At 39.0% G+C, this 16,023-nt stretch overlaps 1 protein-coding gene across 1 annotated transcript; it reads right to left on the bottom strand.

Annotated features, from left to right (window-relative positions):
* Positions 1 to 6,507: 6,507 nt before the first annotated feature.
* SMG8 (SMG8 nonsense mediated mRNA decay factor) lies at positions 6,508 to 12,439 on the bottom strand. The gene is made up of 4 exons (XM_049637782.1): positions 10,645 to 12,439; positions 9,733 to 9,878; positions 7,629 to 8,501; positions 6,508 to 7,204 (listed from the first exon to the last, which is right to left on the bottom strand). Exons 1-4 carry the CDS (start codon positions 12,401 to 12,403, stop codon positions 7,007 to 7,009), a joined length of 2,976 nt encoding a protein of 991 aa, XP_049493739.1. The 5' UTR covers positions 12,404 to 12,439; the 3' UTR covers positions 6,508 to 7,006.
* Between the last annotated feature and the right edge of the window lie 3,584 nt (positions 12,440 to 16,023).

Here is a 16,023-nt window from a genome sequence, read left to right as displayed (position 1 = left end):
AAATATTACCAAAAAACTTAGGAAAAGTACATAGAAATATCAAAATAAGTAGCCAAGCAGGACCACATATACTTCATTGGAGGCCCAAGAAAATTAAAATTAATTAAAGAACAGGCAAGCAATAATAATAGAAAAACCTCTTTTCAAAAAAAATTGCACCAATATGACCAGAGATGTCTTTCAGGATAAAGGAGTCAAATTTACAAGAGACACCAAAGTTAATAAGATATTATTTAAATCAAGAATGGAAGGGGTGCCTGGATGGCTCAGTTGGTTAAATGTCTGACTCTTGATTTCAACTTGGGATTTTCTCTGTCCCTCTCTCTCTGCCCCTCTCCCTTGCTCTCTCTCACTCAAAATAATTAAATAAACTTAAAAAAAAAAGAATGGAAATTAGTACAATCAGTTGTCATAGGGGAGAAAGTGTTAAAAAATAAAGCATATCAGAAATCGCTGACCTGTTTCATCATAAAGAAAAAACTGATGTCTGTAGAGGTTAAGTAGTTTGCCTAAGACTACACACCTAGTGACTGACGTTATAAAGGTCACCAATCTTAATTCACTTCAAGGGATTGGTTGGAGAAGATAGTATTGATCTTCTGAAAAATAAAAGATTAATGAATGATTCCTTAGGTTGTCATTTCAATCCCATCTCCAATTGCACTGCCCAAATCATTAGTGCACTAGATAGCAGATGCAATTGCCTAGGAATATATATCACTGGGATCAGAAGGCATTTACCCGAGTTCTGAAGGAACCCATAAATTACGTTGTGATACTATTTAAAATAAGAAAACTGGTGATTACATTGGTAGACTGCCGTCAAGATTCCCAGCTATGACAATGGGAATGTGATACTAGGCTAGAACATGGTTCAACTTTCTGTAGGGCAATTTAGCAATATGTATCAAAATGCAAAATGTGTATATCCCTTGCCCCAACAGTCCAAGGTCTAACAGTTTATTCTGCAAAGAAAGCTTCACAAGTATTATTAAACAGGGTATGAATGCATCATGATGTTCCATCATTGTTTGTAGGAGCCCTAAGTCAGAAAGAACCTAAATATCAAATAATAAAAGACAGACTGTAAATCATTTGGGAAAATGATGCAGCCATTAATGACATACTTTCATTTATTGACAGGAAAAATGGCTGCCACATGTTGTTGAGTGAAAAAAAGTACATTACAAAAGAAGATGTACTCTGCAATTATTTAAAATTGAATACATATTTGCATGTGCATAAATGCATAGAGATGTCTAGAAGGATATTCACTAAAATGTTGCAAGTGGTTGACAGAGTACTAGCAGAGCAACAGAATTTCAAGTAATTTATTCTTACCTTTAAACATTTTTAAAATAAGGGATATAGTGACTGCATACTGGTTTTACAAAAACATCTAAGATATATTCAAAAACAAAACAAAAAACAATGTTTTAAATGGGATTATAAATTAGGTAGTCTTACTTTTATATTGAGAAAACAGCTGGGATAAAATCAAAGATAAAAATCACTGAAAATTCAAGTACTGTACATATAACTTAGTAGGAAAAAGGGAGTAATAATCAACTGTTGTAACATAGTCCTCTAAGAGTGGAATAAAAAGGAAGCATAGGATATAATTTACACCTTAGAAATTTGTCTTATACCTATTCAAGTAGAAAATGATTTTTAGGGTGCCTGGGTGGCTCAGTTGGTTGAGCTTCCAGCTCTTGATTTTGGCTCAGGTCATGATCTCAGGGTTCATGGGATTGAGCCCTGGGTCAGGCTGATAGCACAGAGTCTGCTTGGGATTCTCTCTCTCCCTCTCTCTGCCCCTCCCTCATGCTTTCTCTCTCTCAAAATAAATAAACACTAAAATAAGTAAATAAATGAATAAACCACAGAAAGATACAAGAGGAAAGGTACAAATCAAGTCTACAAAACTGCTATACATCATGGTGCTTACTGCAGTGTTTTGCAGGCACTAGGCACTGTTTACCTGATTATAAAAGGTAGGACTAAAACTAACCAAAATTTATTCACCATCTCCAAAACTATTAGAATTATGGTATACCTTTAAAAAGTAAATTCAAGATAAATTATAGTTATTATCAACAATATTTATGTGCCAGAGCACCTGGGTGGCTCAGTCAGTTGAGCGTCAGACTTCAGTTCAGGTCATGATCTCACCGCTTATGGGTTTGAGCCCCCTGTTCAGGCTCTGTGCAGACAGCTGGAAGCCTGGAGCCTGCTTTGGATCTGTGTCTCCTTCTCTCTCTGCCCCTCCCCCACTCACACTCTGTCTCTCTCTCTCTCAAAAATAAACATTTTAAAAAATTTATGTATGTGCCCCTCTATTACTCTTCAGAAATACCCATTGTGATAAATAATAATTATCTTTTTCATTTTAGAGAAAACAATACTCAAGAATTAAGTAAATTGTCCAGGTTTCTTAAGTGGTGGATTTTTTCTTTCTTTTTTTTCTTTTTTCTTTTTCTTTTTTTTCTTTTTTGCTTCAATTTAGTATAGTACTATTTTATACAGGAGAAAATCTGGAACAAAAGATGGTATAATATAAAGACTCAGGGGGCGCCTGGGTGGCTCAGTTGGTTAAGTGTCCAACTTCAGCTCAGGTCATGATCTCGTGGTCCATGGGTTCGAGCCCCGCATCGGGCTCTGTGCTGACAGCTCAGAGCCTGGAGCCTGCTTCGGATTCTGTATGTGTCTCTCTCTGCTCCTCCCCTGCTCACACTGTCTCTCTCTTTCTCTCAAAAATAAACATTAAAAAATTTTAAAGATTCAGTACAGTTTTAAACCTTTTTTTTTTTAACGTTTTATTTATTTTTGAGACAGGAAGAGACAGAGCATGAACAGGGGAGGGTCAGAGAGAGGGAGACACAGAATCTGAAACAGGCTCCAGGCTCTGAGCTGTCAGCACAGAGCCTGACGCGGGGCTCGAACTCACGGACCGTGAGATCATGACCTGAGCCGAAGTCGGCCGCTTAACCGACTGAGCCACCCAGGCGCCCCTCAGTACAGTTTTAGACAGAATCAAGATTCATAGTCTTAAAAGAAACTACGAAGCTTTGGTGGTATCATGCCAAATGTTTTTCTGACATTGAAAACTCACCCATTCATATGTCTTAAGACCAGAGTCATATATTCAGTTGGAGGAACTGGCAGTTTTCATTCTTATATTTTTTTGAAAAGGAAGAGCGCAGCTTTAAAATTAGAGTTCTCAATTTAAATTCTGACTTTGCTACTCCCTAGGTATGTGACCTTCAACAAATTATTTAACCACTTCAACCTTCAATTTCTTGGTCTATAAAATAGGGGTAATATTTATCTTGCAATATTTTGAGGATTAGAGGCAATGTAGACAAAACGTGTAGTAATATCCTAACAAGTGGATATTCATAAATAGCTATTATTATTGTGTGCCATTCAATAAAGAGTAGCTATTTTATTCTTGTAAATCAGGCTTTCCTAGTCCCACTTTTCTAATTTCTTTGTTTTACTTTTTCTTGGAACTTGTTTGCTTTTCAACTAAGATACAGATTTCCTGTTTAAGTAGTACAGAGGAACCTAACTTTAATCCAACATGTGAAGCCATTTTAAAAAATCAGAATAACATAATACACATGACAGAAAGATTTATCATATTAGTTCTTTAAATAATAAGCACTCCTTGAATAAGATATAATTTACTTCCTAAAATTCTATGCAACTTTTCATAGGCACATCACAGGATATCCTGTGAAGTCCCTCCTGACCTAGTGATTCTTTAAAAAAAAAAAAAAAACACAAAAACAAAAACAAAACAATTTAGGGGCACCTGGGTGGTTCAGCTGGTTAAGTGTGGGACTTTGGCTCAGGTCATGATCTCTGGTTTGTGGGTTCCAGCCCCACGGCAGGCTCTGTGCTGACAGCTAGGAGCCTGGAGCCTGCTTCAGATTCGTTGTGTGTGTCTCTCTCTCAAAAATAAAATAAACATTAAAAATTTTTTTCAAAAATCAATTTCAGGGCAACTGGGTGGCTCAGTTGTTTAAGTATCTGACTCCAGCTCAGGTCATGATCTTGCCGTCTGTGAGTTCGAGCCCCCCTGACACTTGTGTCAGGCTCTGTGCTGACAGCTCAGAGCCTGGAGCCTGCTTCAGATTGTCTCCCTTTCTTCTGCCCCTCCCCCACTCGAGCTTTCTTTCTCTCTTTCAAAAACATTAACAAATTTTTTTAAAAATCAAAAAATTTGAAACATCTACTTATATCTCCATAAAAAAAAGAAACAACTGCTAAGCAAAGCACAATGCAAGAGCTGCTACAGAAGAAACATAATTTCTTTAATAAAATCATCATTTTTGAAGTTTGCTGACTAAGGTTTGTATCAGTAATGAGAAAAGCAGTAAGCGATACAAACTGCATAGTCCACATTTCTCTAATGCAACACTCTATGAGCCAATTTATGGATAAAAACAAACCTGCAGAAGTTCTGCAACTGTTTTTTAAGCAGGCTATAAATAGAAATAGCATACAAAGTTTGTTTCAGAAGTTCAAATTAGGGTGGCTTCTGCAATCAAAAATCATTAAGGAAAATCACTAATTTAAGCAGGAATATAAAGTTTTTCCATATAGAATGACATCAAAGAAACAAAGGAAAGAAAAGGCAAGAGTTTGCTCTTTTGACACCTAATTTTTCTTACAAACTACTTTGTTACGGTTTCTTTAATCTACCAGTTTATACAACTTGTTAGTCAAGTCTTAGATGCTACTAAAAAAACAAAACAATTATTAATATAGGTCCTACAGAGCAATCTAGTTATATTTCCAAATGCAGTAGCCTATTTAATAAAACCAACCAAGAACCATGCTTACTACAAAAGCAATTGTGATTGTTAAAACTGATATACAAGGAATTATAAATTAAAAGGATGAAAAATAAAGATGGGATGCAAGAAAAATGTAGGTTAATTTTCATATTGGCTCACATTCTCCTTTAAAAAAATTTTTTTTAATGTTATTTTTTTGAGAGACAGAGCGTGAGAGGAGGAGGGGCAGAGAGAGAGACACAGTATCTGAAGCTGACTTCAGTCTCTGAGCTGTCAGCACAGACCACAAAAATCATGACCTGAGTCAAAGTCAGATGCTTAACCGACTGGGCCACCCTCACAGACTCCTTCTCTTAATTGAACTATAATAAAATGGGCATAAAAATACCTTTAATTAAGTCACAGTTCTAAATTGGCTATTACATTTTCTCCCCTAACATCAAAATCTAAATAACTGCTTTACGTTGGTAGCAAGATGTATTAAGCAAATGCTGTATTTCATACATATTGAGACTAAAATCTCCAATTCTTTTTACCCAGTATTTCAAAATCAATGTTTCCAGGAAAATATAATCAATTACACTACAATTTTGGTGTGTTCACTTATTCCGTGTATTTATTTAATTGGTGATAAATTAGCATCATGTTGACGCTGGTGAAAGTTAACCATAGATTGATAGGCTCTCTATCATTTAGTCGTTGTTTCACATATAAAAATTCTTACAGGGTAACTTTTTATTTAAAAAAAAAATTTTTTTTAACGTTTATTTATGAGACAGAGAGAGACAGAGCATGAACGGCGGAGGGTCAGAGAGAGGGAGACACAGAATCCGAAACAGGCTCCAGGCTCTGAGCTGTCAGCACAGAGCCTGAAGCGGGGCTCGAACTCACAGGCTGTGAGATCATGACCTGAGCCGAAGTCGGCCGCCCAACCGACTGAGCCACCCAGGCGCTCCCAGGGTAACTTTTTAAAGGGTAAAGTGTGTATTAATATTTTGGATTAAAAAGTTTTACTTCAGGGGCACCTGGCTCAGTTGGTAGAGTAAGCAATTCTGATCTCGGGGTTGTGAGTTCAAGCCCCACGCTGTGTGTAGAGATTACTTTAAAAAAAAAAAAAAAAAAAAAAAGGCCTTAGTGCGCCTGAGTAGCTCAGTTGGTTAAGCAGCCAACTCTTGGTTTCAGCTCACATCATGATCTGATGTTTTGTGGGTTCAAGCCCCATATCAGGCTCCAAGCTGGCAGCATAGAGTCTGTTTGGGATTCTCTCTCTCTCCTCCTCTCTTTCTTTTGCTCTCACTCTTGCTCTCTCAAAATAAATAAATAAACTTAAAAAAATAATAAAGCCTTAAAAAAAAGTATTAGTTCAGATAGCATTCCTTTAAAATATGCTGTCGCATCAGTCCAGGAATAAAATGGCAAAAACAAAACAATTTGACTCAGGTACCAGAATTGTGAGCCAAACAACAGGGCTTTTTTTGCAATTAATCCTCATACTTTTGCCAGATAACCTACTGGATCATCTTGTTTTGAAAATAATTTCAGAAGCAGCATCTTAAGGAAAATCCCAGCTAAAACATCATTTTTTTAACCAAAACAAAATTTTGGTTCAACATGATTAGGCAACATTCAGTTATGATAGAAACATGTTTTATTATGGACAGTGAAACAGAAACAAAAAAAACCCCCAAAGGTATCAACCAGATATTTATGTCCTTTTCTGCAAGAACCAATGTTTATTAAGAAGGTACAGGCCTGTTTACAATAAATATCAATAACATCATGAAAGAGTGGAACTATTGTATCAATACTGAACTCCTGTAACCAAAGCACATTCTGTATTTAAGGAAACACAGCATACACGTACCAAAACAAAAACAAAGAAACAAAATGAAAAAAAAAAACAAACCCATACACAGCAAAATCAAACATCAGCCTTAAAATGGAACCAGCTATAGGGGCACCTGCGTGGCTCAGTCAGTTGAGCATCGACTTCGGCTCAGCTCATGATCTCATGGGTTGGGTTCAAGGCCCATGTCAGGCTCTGTGTTGACTCAGAGCCTGGAGCCTGCTTCAGATTCTATGTCTCCCTCTCTCTCTGCCCTCCCCTCCCCACACTGTCTGTCTCTCCTTCAAAAATAAATAAACATCAGAAAAAAATATTTTTTTAATTAAAAAAAAAGATGGAACTGGCTATAAAACACTTATTGTGTTACTGCTTTAAGAACTCCACGGAGCACCTTGTAACTCATTAACTGCACGTTTTCCTTAGGAGGGAAACAAGGTCCTCTCTCAGTCACATATGCATAAGGAAATCTCAAAACCCAGAGGCCATCTGGTGGAAGAGTGATTTCTTGTTTTTCTGGGTAGAATACTGGACATGGTGGTGGGCCTGGTTGAACCTGAAAAGTAAAGGCAATATACTTATTTTTGCATTTTTCATTAAGAAATACCTGAAAGATAAGTGCCTAAACAAACAGTAAATTCTAAGAGCATACAAGATTAAGTAGGTAATAGGTAAACTAATCATATCCAAAATTACATTGAGTCTCAAATATTATCCTATTTTTCTACAGATTTTTCTTTTTTTTTTCTATAGATTTTTAACTTCAAGTTCTGCCTTTGAACTAAACAATGTGAATTGATGGTGTGAACTGAGAAATACACCCGCAATTTATTTTTCAAGAACTAGATTAGGTATAAAAGGTATTTAAGATTAAGACCTGTTTAATGAAATATTAGATATTATCCTGCACTTTTTAAAAAACAATCAAAACAAGCATCAGCATTTTTTGTCTGAAAACAGAAAAGGGTCATATTTCTTACCTGGGGCATTAGTATTATCTGCAAAGGAGCATCAGGAACTACAACAAAAAGCCTCATAAGTTGAGCATAATGTGGTTTTAGCCCTCTACCCTGAGATGATGACAGAATATATAAGGGCATATCACTATTCAGGGCTTTTAAAGCGGACTCCTTTGGCCCACTTCCCATTACTTTCATTACTTTGTCAGGTCCTGAACACATAAACCTCCGACCTCTAGAGTCTTCATATTCAAAGCCCACAAATGCTCGAGCTATGTCATCTCTCCGTCTTCCTCTTCCCATTACTACTGCACTTCTCTTTCCAGGAATAGCTTTATTTGGAGCAGGCCAAGAATTTGTGTCTAAGTCTCCTTCATCTTCAGCTCTAGTCCTGATGACAATGTCCCAAGGCATAAGATAGTTTGTTCCTGGAATGAAGCCTTGTTGGTCTAAACCTGTATGAAAGTTATAAGACTTAGCAGGGCCTAATTTAACCAATGACCAGCTGGAGAATTTGGGTAGTAGACCTTTAGGGCAATTTGAATGCAGCATGCCTGGGAGATACTCAACTGTGGATGCCTGTCTATCAACCAAGTTTGGTCTCTTCTCAGTTTTTACTTCTCCTTGACCATGAACTTCTGGATTATCTCCTCCTGCTTGTGGATCAGCTGGATAGGTACCTAAACTATCTGTGGACTGGCCTAAACTCAAAGCTAAACTCAGGCTTGTGCTCTCTCCTTGGGTTTGAGGTTCTTTTTCTTTAAGTTTATCAGCATCTGCATCTGGAGGGGCAGGAGAAGATTCATTTTTGGCAGGAGCAGGATCTGGAGTACTTGGTTCAAATACTGGGAAATTGATATGATCCAATTTTCCACAACATTTTTCTTCCAGAAGCTATGGAGGAAGAAACAAAACAAAACAACTCTGTGACCTTTTCATTTAAAATAACAGATTCTTGGGGCGCCTGGGTGGCTTGGTCGGTTAAGCGTCTGACTTCGGCTCAGGTCATGATCTCACGGTCCGTGAGTTCGAGCCCTGCGTCGGGCTCTGTGCTGACAGCTCAGAGCCTGGAGCCTGTTTCAGATTCTGTGTCTCCCTCTCTCTCTGCTCCTCCCCTGTTCATGCTCTGTCCCTCTCTGTCTCAAAAATAAATAAACGTTAAAAAAAAAAAATTAAAAAAAAAAAATAACAGATTCTTCACTCTAAAAAGATTAACAATTAATGGGTAAGGGGTGCCTAGGTGGCTCAGTCGGTTAAGCGTCTGGCTTTGGCTCAGGTCACAATCTCACCATTTGTTGAGTCCGAGCCCTGCGTCAGGCTCTGTGCTGATGGCTCAGAGCCTGGAGCCTGCTTCAGATTCTGTGTCTTCCTCTCTCTCTGCCCTTCCCCTGCTCATACTCTGTCCCTGTCTCTCTCAAAAATAAATAAACATTAAAAAAAAAAAAATTAATGGGTAAGCAAATAAGTTCATATAAAGAACTTTCCCTTGTCTATATATCACACTCAAGTCACATTTACTTTTCTAGATTTTTTTCTAACATTAAAATAAAAATGTTTATTTATTTGAGGAGCCTGGATTGCTCAGTCAGTTAAGCGTCTGACTCTTGGTTTTGGCTCAGGTCATGATTCCACAGTTGGTGAGATCGAGCAGCTGCATTGGGCTCTGTGCTGAAAGCACGGAACCTGCTTGGGATTCTTTCTCCCCCCTCTCTCTGCTTCTCCCCCCACTCATGCTCTCTCCCTCAAAATAAATAAACTTAAAAAACTTTTTTTAATTAAAATTTTTAAAAATGTTTATTTATTTATTTTGAGAGGGAGAGAGCGAGTGTGAGTGGGGGAGAGGCAGAGAGAGAGGAGAGAGAGGATCCTAAGCAGGCTCAACTCTGTCAGCGTAGACACTGTTGTGGGGCTTGATCTCATAAACCATGGGATCATGACCTGAGCTGAAATCAAGAGTCAGATGCTTAAATGAGAGAGCCTCCCAGGTGCCCCTACTTTTCTAAATATTTTGCTTCTGAAAATATGTACTTTTACTTAGATGATAGTTAAAAAAAAAAAAAAAAAGAAAGGAAGAAAGAAAGAAAGAAAGAAAAAAAGGGAGGAAGATGAAAAAATCAGAGTCTACCTGATAAAAGTCATAGTTAGCTGCCTTGATATCAAAGGGATCATCTCGAGGTGCTTGTTTCCTTCCACAGTTACAGGCACCGGTAGATCGAGCTCGGCTGTTGTGATACAGCACAGGAGGATTTCTATCAGCCTCTGGTTTTTCTCCTGGAAAACATAACACTTACTGTTAATTTCACACACACAATGCAGAGTCAAAGTTATTTTATATTCTATTGCATCTAACCCCAAAATTTCTCCAAACAGTACTTTGGAAATGAGAAGAGATTACAAAAACAAACAAACAAACACCAAAAACACAAAACCTTGAGTATATACACATAACAGAAGAAGCACTGAAAATTCTTAAAATGATATACATTTTCAATCTAAAGTTTTAGATGTTTAGGGTTTCTTTTCTCTCTTTTTTTCTTTTAGATGTTTAGGGATTCTAAATACATTTTATCATCATCATGGTGACCTTACATTTTCAATGAATTCATTTTAGTTCAACAAAAACTCCAAAATAAAAATGTTAATATGAAATTTCTGAAACTTTATACTCTTTAATAATTCTAATTTAATAATCCTCTATGGATCATCCTTTAAATACAAGAAAATAATTAGCAGCCATAGTTGTTATTTTTTTTTACAACAGGAGAGAAAACTTAAATTTGATTCAACTAAATTTCTGTGGGGCTTTTTATAATTATCAATACATAGTGAAAAGCCTCTCTTAAAACAAGAATAAACGGCACCTGGCTGGCTCAGTCAATAGAGTATGCGACTCTTCATCTTGGGGTTGTGTGTTTGAGCCCCACATTAGGCATAGAGATTACTTACAAAAATAAATAAAATAATAATAATCTTTAAAAAAAAAGAATAAAAACACAGCTCAGTTTTGATTTCAAAATGCTGAGAAAATTTTAGCTACCTGATTTAGGTAATGAGTGAAACTTATGTACACAGTGTTGATCAGTTAAACTCCTTTCCTCACAGAGCTGATGGCCATTGCTCCAAAACTTGTAGCAGTCCTCATGTAACTGCATGGCATACTTGTGAAAGGCTGGACCCCTAGCATGTTGACTGTATACTCGAAGAGCCTGGGCAAGCTGATTCTTATGGACAGTCATTGTGTAGTTATGAGGCAAGTTTGACTGATAGGCACTATGGGCCATGGGTAAAGCTTTTTGGCACCGGTTTTCTGAGAATTTGGTGTCAATATCCAAAAACCCTTCCAAGACTTTAATACTGCTTAAAATCTTAGATGTTAGCTCCCCAGTGGGAGATCCCAGGTCCTCCTCTTTCCCATCTATAGCTACTTCATACAGTTTTGAAGCTGCTGAGATCCACTTCTGATAAGTGGGAAGTTCAAAATGGGAAGGCTGTGGGTTCCTGCCCACACTGTCATCAAAACCTTTCTTGCTTAGGACTAATTCCACATGCTGCCATAGAAACTCCCGCAGAGTGAAATCCACTAGCTGCCCTGAAGAACTGGAACTGCTGCTGTCAATGTGGAAAGAAAGCTGCTGTCGGCTATGCTGCCTCATCACCTGGTATCGCCTGGGCCCAGAAAGGGGTGCAGGCACCAGCAAAGATTCTGGGTCCTTCACAGTACAATGACTCCTAAGTTGGTCCAGCAACATGCCTACTGGGTCCTCCTCTTGGCTTCCGGGAACTATGTACACAAAAGCTTGGTTGGCAGGCACAGTAAAGAGGCAATTGATACTCTGATTAGTTAAGACGCGACTCTTCCTAAAGATTCTATAGATCTGGTCCTCCAGGGCATGCTGCAGTCTCCTTTTGGGAGAATGTTTCTTGGGCTTGTCTGGATGAGTTGGGTCTTGGCTCCGAGGGGGTTCCACTTTGAGGGCTCCATTGAGTTGAAAGAGGAAAAGGAGTCTAGGAGGGCAAGGTCGGCAGTTTAGTTTCCAGTCTTTGCCAACTGGACAATCCTTAATGGCTGTTTTGAGGAGGGGCAGTACCTTCTGTCTCAGTCCATCAAGGGCTCTGAATACTCGATCATACGTGATGTCAAAAGAACAAGTGGGATGGACCAGAAGCAGGATGTGACAAACGGAGAAAAGGTAAAGGAGACTGAGACACTGCAGCTTCTCTTGATGCTTCCAGAACTCGTGCGCTTCTGCATGAGGTAAAGAGAGGCCACCTCCAGCTTCCCCACTCTGAAGGGCACGACAAGCCCGCAGAAGCTGGGAATTGTCACAGATGGAAGTGAGAAGAAGATAAAGAACTTTGCTTTCTTGATTGTAATAGGCCTGCAGAAGGCTGTAGTCCTGGGAGCCTGGCTCAGTTCGGTTCCCTTCAGCGGCCGCTACACCTCCCCGAACTGAATCCCCCGCCCCAGCCCCAGCGTCTCCGGCTCCACCAGCCTCCCCGACGGCGCCAGCCTCGGTCCTGATTCCAGGCCCTGAGTCCCCAGGATCTTGGTGGCGAAAGAGGGGAAAGACCTGTCGGTCGCAAACCGTATTCACAAGTGAGAACTTCTCGGAATTCAGTCGCAGAGCCGTCTTGCCGAAGATTCCTACCACGCAGATCTCATCCTCTCGCCAAGGAGGCTCGGGTCCACCAGCCACGCTCCCTCCGCCCTCTGTAGGGGACCCCTCGGGACTTTCAGAGCCGGTCCAGGATGAAGCGCCCATTAGAAGCTCTCGCAAGCTGACAGGACCCGCCATGGTGCAGAGACTTCTTTGGACTCTTTCCGGTCCGCCCTGAAAACCTAACCGGCTTTCGTCCAACTTTAAAATCCCTCCTCCGCTTCTTCAGTTCCTGCTTTCCTCTCATTTTTAGGTTCCGCACCTCGCTCATCCTCTCCTGGTTTTTGCGGTTTTCCCTATTCGTCTACCGCGGTTTAAGATTTTCCTCAACCGGGGACTATAGGAATTGAGAGATTTAAAAAAAAAAAAGTGGAAACAGCTGGTTTGCATTTCAAGGAGTACAAAAACACCGCAAAAGAAGCTTGTCAAGTGACTTGCAAAAATGGAAAAATGGTTCAATTTAAGCTCTAAAATCTTGATATAGTAGGTGTAGTCTTCAGGACGAAGGGGGAGTTAGTTAGAAATGCAGAATCTCAGGCTCCAATCCAGACCTACCGAATCAGAGCATGCATTTCAACTAAATGCTAACGAATAGTTTCACTGCCCTAAAAATCCTCTGTGTGCCACCTATTCATTCTAACTTTCTCCAGCCCCTAGCAACCATTGATATTTTTACTGTCTCCATAGTTTGGCCTTTTCTGCAGTGTCATATAGTTGGAATCATACAGTATATAACCTTTTCAGATTGGCTTCTTTCACTTAGTAATATGCATTTAAGTTTCCTCCATGTCTTTTCATGCTTTGGTAGCTCATTTCTCTTTAGTGTTGAATAATATTCTGTTACCTAGATGTACCACTGTTTATTTATCCATTTGCATACTAGAATACATCTTAATTGCTTCCAAGTTTTGGAAAATATTAATAAAGCTGCTACAAACATCTATGTGCAGGTTTTGGGTAGATATCCTTTGTATTTTCTTTTAAAGATTTTTTATTTTTAAGTAATCTCCACACCCAATATGAGGCTTGAACTCACAATTCTGAGATCAAGAGTTGCACGCTCTACTAGCTGAGCTAGCCAGGTGCCTCCCTCTTTATTTTTTAAAATTAATTTTTTTTATTGAAGTAGAGTTGACATATTACATTACAACAGAGAGATTCAAAATATATTATGAAATGTTCACTGTGATAATTATAGTTACCTTCTGTCACCATAGTTATTACAATATTATTTTTTTAAGTAATCTCTACACCCAACATGGGACTTAAACCCACAACCCCGAGATCAGGTCACATCCTCCACTAACTGAGCCAGCCAGGCACCCCTACAATATTATTTCTATACTTCCTATGCTGTACTTTTCATCTTTTATTTTTATCGATTTTCTAATTTTTCTACAATGAACACTTTTTCCAACTTGTAATATTGAACAATGCTTCCTTGAAAAAAATGTGGAAAGCCTTAACTCAATATTTGATTTAGTTAATTGGAGGTTTGAATGGTTAGATTCATTTTTTTTAAATACTCTTGGCTTTAAGATATAGAAATGGAATTGGATGATTTGTTTTTAATGAGTTCTTACTTGTGATGTCAAATAATGACAAAGTAATAATAAACACAGATCATTTACTTTGTGTATGGCTCTGTGTTAAATCCTTATCAAGAATTGTCTCATTTAGGTATGATCTTACTTATATATGGAATCTAAAGGAACCTAGGTCATAGAAATGGAGAACAGGGGCACCTGGGTGGCTCAGTAGTTGCTTAAGTGTCCAACTCTTGATTTTGACTCAAGTCATGATCTCACAGCTCATGGGTCTGAGCCCCCCTGTCGAGTTCTGCACTGACAGCATGGAGCCTGCTTGGGATTCTCTTTCTCTTCCTCTCTCTCTACCTTTCCCCTGCTCACATGCTCTCTCTCTCTGTCTTTGTCTCTCTCTCTCTCTCAAAATAAATACATAGACTTGGGGTGCCTGGGTGGCTCAGTTGGTTGAACATCCAACTTTGGCTCAGGTCATGATCTCACGGTTCATGAGTTCAAGCTCCACATTGGGCTCATGGCTGTCAGTGCAGAGCCCTCTTCAGATCCTCTGTCCGCCCCCCCCCTCCCGCTCTTGATCTCTCTGTCTCTCAAAAATAAATAAACATTAAAAAAATAAAATAAATAAATAGACCTAAAAAGGAGGAAGAACATGAATTTAAAAAAAAAAAAAAAGAAAGAAAGAAATGGAGAACAGACTGGTGGTTTCCTGGGCCAGGGTGGGGGATGCAGAGATGGGTGAAGGTGGTCAAAAGGTATATACTTCCAGTATTAAGGTAAGTAAGGTCTGGGGATGCAATGTACAGCATAGTGACTATACTTAACAATACTGTATTGTATATTTGAAAGTTGTTAAGAGAATACATCTTAAAAAGGGCACCTGGCTGGCTCAGACAGTAGAGCTTGAGACTCTTGATCTCAGGATGTTTAGTTTGAGCCCTGTATTTGGGTAGAATTTACTTAAAAAAAAAAAAGTTCTCATCACAAAAAATTGTAACTATATGAGGTGATGGATGTAACTAAATTTACTGAGGAAATAATTTTGCAATATATGCATATATCAAATCATGATGTTGTATGCCTTAAACTAATACAATGCTATATGTTAATTATATCTAAATAAAACTTGGGTGGGGGAAAGAATTATCTCATTTAATTCTCAAAGGAAAGATGGAACCCTAAGTCATGGTGATGTTGTTTTAATAAATTAAGCTATATTAGGCTTCTCAACCAACTTTTATTTACTAACAAGAATTCAGAAAGGAGTAGGAGTGGGTTTTTTAATGTTTTTTTTTTTTTTAATTTTTTAGGGGCACCTGGGTGGCTCAGTCGATTAAGCATTCAGCTTCAGCTCAGGTCATGATCTCATGGTTTGTGAGTTCAAGCCCTGCATTGGGCTATGTGTAGACAGCTCAGAGCCTGGAGCCTACTTCAAATTCTGTGTCTCCCTCTCTCTCTCTCTCTCTGCCATTTCCCCTCTTCTCTATCAAAAATAAATAAACATTAAAGAATTAAATTTTTAGGGGCACCTGGGTGGCTCAGTCGGTTGAGCATCCAACTTCGGCTCAGGTCATGATCTCACATCTCTGTGAGTTTGAGCCCCACGCCGGGCTCTGTGCTGATGGCTCAGAGCCTGGAGCCTGCTTCAGATTCTGTGTCTCCCTCTCTCTCTGCCCCTTCCCCACTCTCATTCTGTCACCATCTCTCTCAAAAATAAATAAACATTAAAATTTTTTTTAAAATTAAATTTTTGTAATGTTTATTGATTTTTGAGAGAGAGCATGTGAGAGAGCAGGGGAATGGCAGAGAGAGAGAGAGAGAGAGAGAGAGAGAGAGAGAGAGAATCTCAGACAAGTTCCACACTATCAGTGCAGAGCCCAATGTGCGGCTCAGACTCACAGACTGTGAGATTATGATGTGAGCCAAAACCAAGAGCCCAACGCTTAGCCCACTGAGCCACCCAGGAGCTCCGACAAACAGAATTTTTAACAATACATTTAGTGACGCCTGAATGGCTCAGCCAGTTAAGTGTCTGACTCTTGATTTCTGCTCAGGTCATGGTCTCAGGGTTAGTGAGTTTAAGTGCTAAGTTGGGCTCTGTGCAGAGCCTGCTTGGGATTCTGTCTCCCTCTCTCTGCCCCGCTCCTGCTTGCTTTCCCACCCCCTCTCAAAGTAAATAAACTTAAAAATATTTTGCTTGCTTATTTGCCTTTTGCT

Source organism: Panthera uncia, chromosome E1, assembly GCF_023721935.1.
Source record: "Panthera uncia isolate 11264 chromosome E1, Puncia_PCG_1.0, whole genome shotgun sequence".
NCBI classification, from domain to species: domain Eukaryota; kingdom Metazoa; phylum Chordata; class Mammalia; order Carnivora; family Felidae; genus Panthera; species Panthera uncia.
The sequence above is the reverse complement of the archived record's forward strand: the minus strand, read 5'-3'. Positions and strand labels throughout refer to the sequence as shown.